The sequence below is a fragment of the Halichoeres trimaculatus genome, unplaced genomic scaffold (assembly GCF_033239565.1).
Source record: "Halichoeres trimaculatus isolate MK-OKI-2021-1 unplaced genomic scaffold, fHalTri1.1 fHalTri1_scaffold_3, whole genome shotgun sequence".
NCBI lineage: Eukaryota > Metazoa > Chordata > Actinopteri > Labriformes > Labridae > Halichoeres > Halichoeres trimaculatus.
Window position 1 is genome coordinate 29,328,185 of NW_027437181.1, and position 12,731 is coordinate 29,340,915.

The window sequence follows — 12,731 nt, forward strand, 5'->3', positions numbered from 1 at the left end:
TCTTGACATATTTGAACTACATACTTCCTGCAGTCCTCTAGAGAAGATCTTTCTTTCTGTGACTGCTCTGATTCACAGCGATTGTCCTGTAAACCAAATAAGGGGCCGACATGCTGTCACAAATCTAGAACACTGTCCTCAGACTGTCAGAGTTCAGGTAGGATGACCAAACCTTTCCTTAGACCAGACAGAGAGTCCACGCTATGGCTGTGTCCCAATTCAGGGGCTGCAGCCTATGAAGGCCCATTTCAAAGGCTCCTCCAAATGCAGCTGATGAATCCATCCTCCTGTTCAGGTGCTATGAAGGACGGATTCGGTGAATCCTTCGTGGCCTCAAGTATCCCAAGATCCATTGTGTGTAAACGCTGAAGACGATGGACACGGCCAAACTCCAGAAGGAGTCCTGATTTATCCAGATGTTAAAGATTTCTGGAAACAACTTTGTGATTGTTCTTCCAAAACATCAAAGAATATTTTTTTTTCACTGTGTAAAAATGTGTTGTTAGGGCTCTTAAAAGTAATACACTGAGGACAAACAGGTCTTTATAAATCTTCTCAATATTAAATAAAAACATGTTCATAAATGTAAATTCTCTGGGGAAAAAAACTTACTTGGTGTTTTCTTTGTTAATTATTTTTTTTACAGGGAATTCAAAAAATACATTAAATAATTTCAGCAGCTTTTATTTTATACTTGTTAAATCTATCATCCCCCCAGCACTTGTTCTGACGTTGAAAATGTACGTTGTTACCTTACTCTCATTTAATTGGTGGTTCTATATAATCAATAAAGAAAATAATAACTATAATAATACCAATAGTAATGATGATTATAATAATAATAATAATAATAATAATAATAATAATAATAATAATAATAATAATAACACAAAGGTTTTTTTAAAAAGGAAAAATAATCCAGTTTTAAATGAGAGGTTTTGGTTTTCATGTGTTTGAAAAGTAATGTGAGCCTGACAGGTGAAGGTGGCGCTGTGTGACATCAAGGGTTACAAAAAGAAAATGCTTCATAGACCCGCCCGTCTCAATTCAATTCGACCTTTGCGGTCTACGCAGCCTCTGAAGACAGCGTACGGAGGCTGCAGCCCCTGAATTGAGACACACACTTTATTTCTTTTTCAATATCTTCATGGTCTTGCATTGACTTACTTATAAGATTTGCTTAGATAATCAGAGCCTGTAAATGTGTGTGTGTGTGTGTGTGTGTGTGTGTGTGTGTGTGTGTGTGTGTGTGTGTGTGTGTGTGTGTGTGTGTGTGTGTGTGTGAGTGAGAGTGTGTGTGTGTGTGTGTGAGGAAGGGGTTTCAGACGCACATAACAAACATTTATTTAGTTAATTAATGAAAAATTTGTGCCACCACCTCTCCCCACTCCTTTAAATTCTAAGATTAAGAGGTTGATCTTAGACTTGAAGGCTCAAAAAGAAACATCATGTTTCTTGCTTTTAAATATTCAAAAACAAAGTTTAACTTTAAAGCATGGTGAATAGATCAACTTTTATTTGTTTGTGCCAGTATAATAAACAGATTAAATTGTATTCATATTACATACAGTTAATAATACAGAACATGTTTTGCTATAATTTTTAAATGACAGAGACCCAGACTTTACTTTTTTTGCATGGCAAATGATGTTGTGTAAACAAACATGTATTAGCGATTAAATTACCAACAAAATGCTTGATTTAAGTCAGACTAAGTTTATGATTCTTAAAAAGACACAATTTCTGTGCAGAGAAGTGATTCAATACATTGTTGCATGTTGTACAGTGATTTATAAAATCATTGAATTTGTATTAAAATGATTTTGATTTTGTACAGATAGCTTTCAGCAGTTTCATTTTTTAATGTCTCACTTTGGTTGGGTCACATTTCATGGACCTTGTATCTTAGTGTTCCAGTTGATAAATCAAAGACCCCACAGCATTTCCAGAAATCTACTGTGCAAAGCAACCTTTACCTGTTTTTTATCCCCCAGTACAGATGGAAGTTTCAGTCTGATATCTTGTTGCTCCTCAGTCTCCGTCTCTGGATAAAACGGTGTATTGAGGATTTTTTTGTTTTTCTCTGATGCTGGAAGACCTTCACGTAGGGAGTCCTGGATCTTCTCCCATGCGCCAATCTCTGAGCGCCAAAGATCCACTCTGGCACTGAGGAACTGTGAGACTTTGGACTCGCTGCCTTTAGACAGACTGACGCTGTCCTGACAGAGACAGAGTACGTCCATGCCAATGAATAAGGCATTGACCCCAATGAGACCTACTCTGGCTGATTTTGAGAGGACAAGTGGCGCTTTGAGAGCTGCCTGTCCGATATCTGGGATGTCTGTAGCTACCCTAGACACATTTCGCAACGCTTTAGCTTCCTGAACCACTACCTTACCAGTGTTTACAACCAATGCCTCACTTTGTAACACCTTAACGGAAGGGACTGCATTGACAGCTGAATCAAGAACTGTAGCACCAGCTTGGGTAACCACACTGCCTTCTACAACAGCTTCCTCTGTTGGGTTTGCTTTTTTTACAGCAACTGTTTGAGAGCTGACTTCTTCCAGGCAATTCTGGAGAGTCTGCACATTCTTCATGAAGTCCTGAAAGACCTCATTGGCTTTCTTTTGGTGTTTACTGTTTACACCAATCTCTGTTGCTGTTGTGACAGCACTATTGACCCCACTGGTGACGCTGAGCCCTATCCCAGTAGCAGTCAGACCCAGAGACACTCCAGCTGTCACAGGAATCAGTGCCAAACCGATGATGGAGAGAATACCTCCTACCACGCCTACTGAGCTGCCCACTACACCAGAGATCTTAGCACCCTTGTTCATTGAGTTCAGCTTCCCAGCGGCCTCCTCCAGCTCACCGAGATACTTCAACATCTGAGGTTGACGGTTGCTGAATTCATCCATGAAGGTGGAGCAGGATTTCTCATTGAACAGATACACCAACCGAAAATGCTGGTTCATCCTGTCAAAGAAAAAAAAAGAGGGAAAAAGGAAACAAAGACAAGATTTTTTAGATGGTTCTTCTCACATCATCAAAAATAAATATGTGGCTGCAGAATTAAAGCACAGCAACTTGTGTATATGGCATCCGCCTTTGTTTTCTTTTCTCCCCATATAACCAACATTAAAATGTTGAACTAGAGAATGTGACAGAAATAGTGAGCCACCTGTACAAAATGAAATTGTTGAGCAAGGAAAATATGTCTCTTTAACTCTTGGATATCCATTGGGTTGCAGTACATTTTGTGAGACCAGGAACAAAATTACCATGGTAGCAAAATGCTAACCTGCTTATGCTAGGCATGGATGAAACTGAACTCAGTGTGTGAGCATGCCAATGTTTGCTACTGGTGCGGCACCAAGAACAGCTTTGGGTGATGCCAATGTCTTAGGTTTTTCTTATATTAAGTCAAAACATCAATAAAAGTTTTAAAAATAGAAATACTTACTGATTTTCTGCCTGAATGGATATTGTGATGGCCATGAAAATGAGGTAAACACGTTAATTTTGTTGTATTTGAAAAGCACCTTAGATGTTGAGTTGCGATGATGTAATGATTGCATTTTTCTTTCAATTACTCTGAATTGCAAGGAAGGCCATCAGGCTGACCATGGCTTAATTACTTTAAAGTTGTCACAGAGGTACCAATTAACTGTACTGTTTACACAGATAAAAGAGGTTTGATGAAAATGTCATCACAACATTGAATTTGTCAAAATAGACAGAAGATAGTGAAGTGGCTCAGTGGTGGCATATTGCAGAGGGAAGTAGTGCAACGGTTGCCAGTCCAGAGAAATGCCATAGAACCACAGGCATGTGCTGCTTAGCAGCCGGCATATGGCAGAGCCACTTTGTGGCATACCATTAGCTACTTATTAAACTCTACTTATTAAACTATTTTTGCTGTAGATCTGTAAACAGATCTACTGCAAAAAGAGTTTACAGCTTTTGCTAGAGTTTATCTGTTTCTAGTTTGTGCTTTTGATATGAAATGTTCTGGGCCAAAGTCTTCTTCTCTATTGATTTTTGGTGACGCATATTTTGAGGCTTGCACCAGTTTTTAGCATGCTAAAACCTTGAAACGGGCTGCCTCAAAATATTAAACAGGCATTGTCTCTGCCTGTTTTTAAATCCCTCCTTAAGACCCACCTTTTCTCCCTGGCCTTTGATGCACAGTAGCTGGTGACTGTATTATTATTATTTTATTTATGTCTTTTAAATGGTTCCTTGTCTTTGAAAATTTGTTTTACTTATGTTATGTGTCTATTCATTTATCTCGTATTTTATCTATTCTCCTGTAAAGTACTTTGTTTCAACTAAGGTTGTTTTTTGAATTGTTTAACTAATAAAGTTGGATTAGATTGGATGCTAATGAAAGCTGCAAACAGGACCTTGCACACCACATAGGGAACAATCTCAGAAAAGATAATGGTAACCTGACTTTCTCCAGCAGACCAATATGATAATTCATCCTCTGTACGTCTTCACTCGTCAAATTCACATCCAGTAGAACCCAAATTTTCTCAGCTTCCAGGTCAAAGGCACAATGAGTTCTGTTAAAGAAATAGACACATTAGCACTAGCTTGAGCAGACTTCTTCCAGCATGTGCACATTTCTCTGATAGGATATCAGTTACCTTTTCTGCATCACCTCACAGATCTGTTTGGTGATCTGGATGTATCTGTCCAGCTGATATGCCAGCACATCCACATTCTGCATCTTTGGGAGGAAAAACTCACCTGCCTCTCTTTTAAACTGCAGGAGCAGAGGGCAGATGAGCCGAGCAGCGGTGATCAAACTGTGGACATCCTGGAGGCTGACCCCTTTTGGTAGATTTAACCGCACCTTCTCTGTGGCTGAAAACACATGAAGAGAAGTGACAGCCAGCTTCTCAAGTGCATCCAGGAAACAGTGGAGACTCTCCAGCTCTAACAGAGTTTCCTCAAGCACAGTGACAAGCTCTTCTGCCAGCTCATCATGCCTTTTCTTTGCAGTCACTTTTGTCACCTTGCTCTTCATATATTCCTTAAACGCTCTCCCTTTGTTCTCTGACTGGGAGACATGACGAATGCTGAGTTCGATGCAGTCATCTCTGCCTTTGATGTCCATCATCTTGTTCAGCTGTGACTCTCTGCCACTTACCCATTCAGGTTTTATCTCACAGAATCTCCTCACTGTGTCAATGCATGTAAGGGTGTCAACTACATAGTGGCACAAGGCTCCCCGAAGGTCCTTTCTGCGTGGAGAAAAAACACACCGTTTTCTGAGATTTCAAAGCCAAATTGTTGTAATGAATGAAAAATGTTACCTTTGCCTGATCTAAAAACTCTGGCATAAGTAATGTCTTGGCCAATCATTTTCCCGCGGCCAGCAGACGTCATGGTGACAAACCTAATTGCCGCTGTAGTTTTAATGAGTCAGAGGGAGCTAAACAGCTAAACACTGAACAGTTCCCAATGCAGTATATCATACCTATCTGGTGCTGGATAATCTTCTGTTAATCTATGTGAGGTTATAAATGCACATGCAATATGAGCTCAGAGATCAAAAGCGTTTTACCTTGATGCAGATGGGAATCCCCTCTCAATGTGAGATTTTCCATGATCCTGCATTATGTTCACCCAATTCTATTATCTGCGTGGCAAGTTCAGTATTGGGAATACACTCTGGGTTTTCAGATATCACTGAACAAACGTGAAATCAAGCGACACACCAGTCTAATTTATGTCTTTTCCTATCTCCACATCAGAATGTGTTCACACCCACAAACGTGTTTGTCTCATCGTCACGGCTCAGTAGTCCTGTATGCAGGTTTACTGATAGGTACTACCTCCCCAACAATCATAGTGCACACACTGGAGATGGCTGTTGAACCATTTTTCCTTCTTTTGAGTTTAAGCCTCTTATGTAACAGACTGTCCTGTGTTAGGTTTGTGTTTTTAACTTTTGAACCACGTGCCCTTTTTCGTGAACTGGTGGTGGTTGTAATCTGATTGATTTAACACAAGTGTTAATACAACGCAAGTTTAAGCCTGTTAGGGGTTCAGCATCAGAGCTCTGTTTATTGTTTTCTTATGAAAGTTTATCCAGATAGGTAAACCCAGAACACTTGGTTGCATTGATAATTATTATTTTGTAATATTTACGGCTGTCAAAATTACAGCATTAGCACAGATTAATCCCATCATAATGATTAATCTGGTTAAAGATTTTAATACATAATTAACTCATCTGCTGTGCAATACAACTCAACAGTCTTTATTCTCTGGTAACACATTTTGGGCAATTTGTTCAAGTAGATTTAGGTAAAAAAAAAAAAAAAAGAAAAGAAAAGAAGCTAGAATAGTTGACCAACATGAAGTATTATGCTCACTCTGCAGGAAGGAGTTTGTTTTCTGCAAATACTTTGGCTGATGTTTCACCCAGTTTGTGACAAACCACCCTCATGGACCATCAGGGCCTTAGTAAGTGAACCCCGGAAACATTGTTACAAGTAGATGGCAACAAACTCCAGATCCACTAACATCGTTGAGGACACGGGTTTCATAAAGGTTTTGCAAGTTGCCTCTTAAGATGCATTGAACAGGACTCCATCAAAAAAACAAAAAAACAAAACAAAGTTTGTCAACCAAGTTTTTTTGTTAACATGAGCTGTCAACTGTGTTTGTTAAACACGTGAAGAACAAAAAATAAATAAAATAAAAGAGAAAGAATTAAAAAATTCAGATTTAATTAAAATTCTGAAAAAATATCAGCGAATTTTTTGAAAGTTTTCCTGATATCACTTTTAAAAAGAGTAATTCCAGGCTTCAAGCAGCACTAAAGCGGCCCTCTGACCTTAGCGCCTGTCAGGTTGCTGCACATGTTGAGGATAAGTGAAAAAGCAATGTGGTGCCTTTATCAGTTCAGTTCTATCAGGGACTGAACAGTCACAATGATTTAGGATTTTTTTTGTTTTGTTTTGCACTGTCCATGAAGTGTGACCACACTGTTCAATTTCTCTGCAGAATCATATCACACAAAGCTTACTCTGAGTTACCTTGGACCAGAAGTTATTGCAAAAATGCAAAAGAAAGTATTTATTGACACAACATTGCTGCCAGAACATACTGTCTGTCAGACCAAATAGAAAACTATCTAGTACATTGATGCTTTTAGGTAAGCAAACGTTGAACACATGGGTACAACAGGTGACATTTTGAATTGAGCTGTCATCTCAGGTCACATGAAATGTTCAACCAAAAATTCAGAGATGTCAACTGCATTGGTCCATGGACCAGTTTAGATCACAAAATTTACATTTCCTCTTATAATGTTCATTCATAATAATGCATTCACCCTTAGGCCAGACAGCAGAAATCATTGTAGAAAATCAAATTTCATATTCAGAAAAATAATTTTTCCATCTGTTTTCAATTGAAGAGTAGCTGTGCCAGGGGTAAAAAAAAATATTTTTTCTTTTCTTTTCTTTTCTTTTCTTTTCTTTTCTTTTCTTTTCTTTTCTTTTCTTTTCTTTTCTTTTCTTTTCTCTTTTCTTTTCTTTTCTTTTCTTTTCTTTTCTCTTTTCTTTTCTTTTCTTTTTCATTGTGCACAAGAAAGAAGCAAAATGTTGAGCACAAAAGTTGAAAATTTAAGAAAAAAAAGCATCTGTTGCTGAGGTTTGAGATATCACTTCCACACGAAACTGTTTCTGAATGAAAATCTGGCAGGTTCAGCTTTCATCATGCCATGAGTGTCTGGTTCACTGTTGGTTTTTTTGCAGGAAAGTGTCTTGAAATAAGTTAATTTGTTTAAATTTTGGTAAACAAAAACTTTTTGGTAAACTAATTGATTTCAAATAGAAAACTCATACTGTAAAAGTCACCTTTATTGAGTTAAAATTGAAGTTAAATCCTAATAAAAACGAAACAAATTTTGTTGACTGGATACAACTATTGATTTCATTAATGACTGAGATGTTTTGATTATGCATGTATCATCCCAGTGCATTGTCTGGATACATTTACCATTTAAAGTTCATTAAAAATCCTAAATCTTAAACCCATCACCACTCTTTATTTATTCAAGTTAGCTGGCATTTCAACACACAAACTACATTACTGTTGTGTCCTTGTTTGTGCAGTTTCATTATTACATAGAAACCCTGGGTTACTGTAAACTATAGATGTGTGACAGGGAGCTGGATACTTCAGATATTTTAAAGGTTGAACAATGGCCATGGGGGAAGATGCATCAGTTCATAGATGCTTTGACTGATGAATCTCTGCTATGTGATCCAGGACATGATTATTTTGGCGTGACAATCATGTGTTATGTAACAATAATAATTTCAGTTTCATTTTAACATCCACAACATTTTGCATCTCACACTGGTACGAGTAAAGTTGGAAGTTTTTGACAATTTCTACTAGCTAGACTTTTGAAATGATGTTAAATAGCTTCAGTTATAGTCATGGTTGAGGAGTTTATTAGAGATCAAACCCAGTCTGTGCCCAGTTTTTCTCCCTCTGCTGATGTTATACCACTGATATCAAAGTATCTTTGCCAGCTGGTCAGTGTATGGGAAAAGATCATCAGAAAACAACACAAAACAGAACAGAATGAAAGTCCAGGTTCGGGAGAAGTTATAGGTATAATAATAACACTTTTTAAAAACAAAACTTTTTATGTCAAGCAGAAAATAAAGAAGTTTTCATGTTTAAGTTAAGATTCTAAAAATTTAAATTTAAATTTTTTAAAAAGCATTCAACCTGCATTTGCGACTTTGGATTAAGAACTGTGATTTAAGGCTCCAGGGAGACCTTAAAGGACCCTCTGACCTTAAGGCCTTTCAGGGTGCTGCACGTGTTGAGGATAAGTGAAAAAGCAATGTGGTGCTTTTATCAGTTCGATCAGTGACAAAACAATCACAATGATTTAGGATTGCTTTGTTTTGCACTGAGGTGTGACCACTGTTTACATTTTTTTGTTATCCTGCAGAATCACATCACGTAAAGCTTACCCTGAGTTACCTCGGGCCAGAAGTTACTGCAAAAATACAAAGAGAGCATTTATTGACGTAACATTGCAGCCAGGACATACTGTCTGTCAGACCGAGCAGAAAACCATCTTTAGCAACATGGACACTTTTAGGTAAGGAAACATCCAACATGTGGGTACAACAGGTGAATTTTTGAAACAAAAAACATTTTAGTTCACACCCACAAACATTCATGACTCTGCAGTACACTTATGAGAATAAGAGCCCAAATGAAAAGTCTTGGTCCAAAAAAAGAGATAATTATAATTCTGTTATCACAACATAGTGTGTCACAATTACTCTGAAGCTGATTCACAGAATCACGAAATATTTGCAAAATTTAATTGAAGCTGTAAGTAGCTCTTACATGTGCTCTTCAAGATGTAAACCTTAAATCAAGTTTACCCCATTGGAGTATAAGTTTTTAGAGGACACCTGAAAAGTGTCAGAAGGGATTATTTATTTAGTATTTGATATTTCTTTTTGACAGGTTATTTTAAAGAGTTACATTTTCTGTTGACATTTAAAAACTGGGGATGTGGATAAGACTTCATATATCACCTGTCTGGGTGAAACTGTCCTGACAGGCTGTACCTTTGAGAACTGATCGGATACTAATTATGATTATTTTTGGAAACCAAGTTTCCAATTTTGCCTTTTTTTCATGCACAAATGTTGAAAATGAAGAGGTGAATACGTCACGCTGAAACTGTGTGTGTTGGGTTATGATCTGTATTGGATGAATACATTTGATTAATCGCAACCATCATCAGATAATTAAAAAGTGAACAAGCTGTAATGACTTTCTTCAACTTTGACAGTCTGAAAAAAAGATGAAATATGGCAGCAATCTGCGAAGCACTGCTGCGCTGACATCACTCTGCTGTCTTTATTGATATCTTTTCAATCACATCACGTCTGCTGCAGACACCACTGTGAATGAGAGCTGGACTGTGTGTTAAGCCTCAGCATGTGAGAACAGGTGCATTCACATGTTTTTAAAATACACAATCAATGAAGAAGGACACAGAAACTCTGACTGGTTATAGTCTCTCAGTTGCAACATGCTGGAGACATGAGCTGCTGTTCAGTGTCTGTAGCTGGCCTGACACTTGTTATATTCACTGTCCTCATTTTTAATTTTGTTGGCTGTCTACCTGTAGTGAAGTCAATCAAAGCAATAAACTGTTGTTTACTGGAACTTAAGCCAGGTTTTAAAAAGGTTTCTGACAATACACAAAAACTAAATAAAGCCTTGATGTGTTTTCAGGGTGTTGTGTATTTGTCTTCAGGCAAAAAAGAACTGCACCATCAGAACGGGTTGGTTTTAAACAGTTAGAGCAATGTGATATTGTTTTATTTGTTGTGACTTAAACCACAGTTAATATCATTCAGGGCGGACTCCTGTAATTGGCTTTACTTTGGTATTTTCCAAACAACAATTTCAGGTCTTAAACTATTTCAAAATTCTGCTGATAAGCTACCAACAAGGTCAAATGAAATGTCAGCATGTCATGTAATTCTTTTATCCTTTCATCAGTTACTTGATTTTTTTTTTCAAGTCTTGTTTGCTTTTTCACAAATCCCTCCATGGTGTTGCCACTTAATTTATTTCAGGACCTCTCCATCCTCACAGCACCCCCAGGTGCTTCAGATCCTCAAGGCAGGACTTGTAGACTGTGCCCCATTCAAGAAAAGGCCTCTGTATCAGCAACTTTCATATTTGTTATTGTGCTTAACCTTTTTAAAGTGTCCTCTGTACTGTATAATATCCGTTTTTATACTGACCCGTGTTTAACCCATGTATGGCAAATGAGTGTAAAACTTCTTTTGGTCTTAAAATGCTTTATAAATAAAACAAACCGAAACTTCTTTTGGCTGAGCTTACTACAAGAATATATGAGATGCAATGAATCACTTCCAATAAATGAGGATGCGGTGATTCTCTTATATTTTAAACACATGTTGAATCACTAGAATTTTACATTGTATCTTTAAGACACAGCCACGTTGAAAGTCGTTTTAAAGTACTTCAAAGTGCATTAGATTAAGTTGAATCATTAAAAGAAAACCAGATTACTGGATGAAGGTCAAAGCCCATCCACTCTTCTGAACATCTTTGGAATTACAATAACCCCATTTCTTCAACTGTTACAGACAGATTTCTCAACATGTTTTTCAATGAAATAGTTAAAACAGACCATTATGACATCTCAAAAGCCTGTTCTACAAATCAAATTAATGATTTTTACATGTTCATTTTTAACAGTTGTTGAATAGGTTACGTTCATTCCAAACACATAATGACTATTGATATAATGACTGTAAAACAATCTTATGCGTTGCATTGTTTAATCAGTATCTTAAATATTCTGTATGCCTGGTAAGATTACTCAGAAAGGATCAGGAGAATGATGATGCTAATCTACCCGTATCACGTATTCACTGGGTTAGTTACGCTTTGATTTAGTAATGTTCTTTTCATTTATCGCCCAGTTTTGAAAACACGTTGCTGTCCACAGCTTAAGTGCTGTCCACATGCTCATTTTTGTTTTCATTAGTGAATCCTGGTTAGGTCCTGCCAGTCATCTACCAATCAGAGCTAACGTAACCTCACTCTTCATTTATTGATAGACTCTCAAGTTTGAACAGACCACTGCAGAATAACTGCTGACTGTGGGTTGGAATGAACATTAGCAAAAACAGTTTAGCCCCTGTGTTAAAGAGTGATATCACTCTCTCGTTTATCTTTCCTTTGCTCTTTTGTCCTTTTTCTGCCTGACAGTAAGGCTCCTGTGTCCACCATCACTACGAAAGTAATCTTTCTTTTCACTACTCAACTTCGGCTGCCAGTGTCATAGAAATTTAGATGTGCCACAAATCAATCCGGTCTGGTTTGAGCCAAATGGGCTGAGACATGGGACTTTAAAATAACCTGTAATATTAGTGCTGATAATCTCTTTTTAAAGTTTGGATTACTGTCAGGCATATATCTAGAGTGAGAGACTTTTTCAATATCACTTTCAAACTCCTCACAGCCTGTTTTAACAACAACAATAATAAATGCATGAAAAAGTGTAGCTCAGGATTTTATTTTTTTTTTACCTTTGATTTGGAGACTAGCTGGTAGTTCTTTTTTTAACCACAAGATGGCAGCAGAGTAACATGATTGGTTTTCTCCCTCAGAACAGGGGGAGACTTAACAAGGAAATAAATTGTAACCTCATCCCCGAGGCCTTTGAGGAGTCTGGTTAAATTGCTGCATAAAACCACCCTCATTGACTCCCCCCTCTTGTTCTCTCCCCTTCTCTTTTTCTGTCTCCCTGTCTTGAGGGGAGGAATTGTAACGACTGCTCCCTATTAACCAGAGTCTGTGAGAGAGATGTGTTGAAGCAGGGCCAGCTCAGCTCTCAATCTGAAGAATGTGTTGGCATATTCGAGGGGCGCCACTCAAATGGAACTTTAATTCATTTACACAAAAACCAGAACAATCGTAAAAGCAGACCTCGCCGCTGAGAGCTAACAGCTTAGGTAATAAAAGCTGGAACACAACTTCCTTTAACCTGAGAATGAGCCTTTTATAGGCCTTTTCTTACAATATCTTTAGCACATTAAACTTGAGGACAGCGTTTTCTTCCATGCGGCGTGTGTGTGTGGGTCTGTATGTAAGTTTGTGATGTGTGTCTGATGGCA

The 12,731-nt window shown here is 37.7% G+C and overlaps 1 protein-coding gene across 1 annotated transcript; it reads right to left on the minus strand.

Moving 5' to 3' along the window:
- Positions 1-1,025: 1,025 nt before the first annotated feature.
- On the minus strand, positions 1,026-6,545 carry LOC141787855 (uncharacterized). Its single transcript, XM_074666538.1, has 5 exons — positions 6,511-6,545; positions 4,656-5,255; positions 4,455-4,571; positions 1,977-2,979; positions 1,026-1,106 (listed from the first exon to the last, which is right to left on the minus strand). Exons 1-5 carry the CDS (start codon positions 6,543-6,545, stop codon positions 1,026-1,028), a joined length of 1,836 nt encoding a protein of 611 aa, XP_074522639.1.
- Between the last annotated feature and the right edge of the window lie 6,186 nt (positions 6,546-12,731).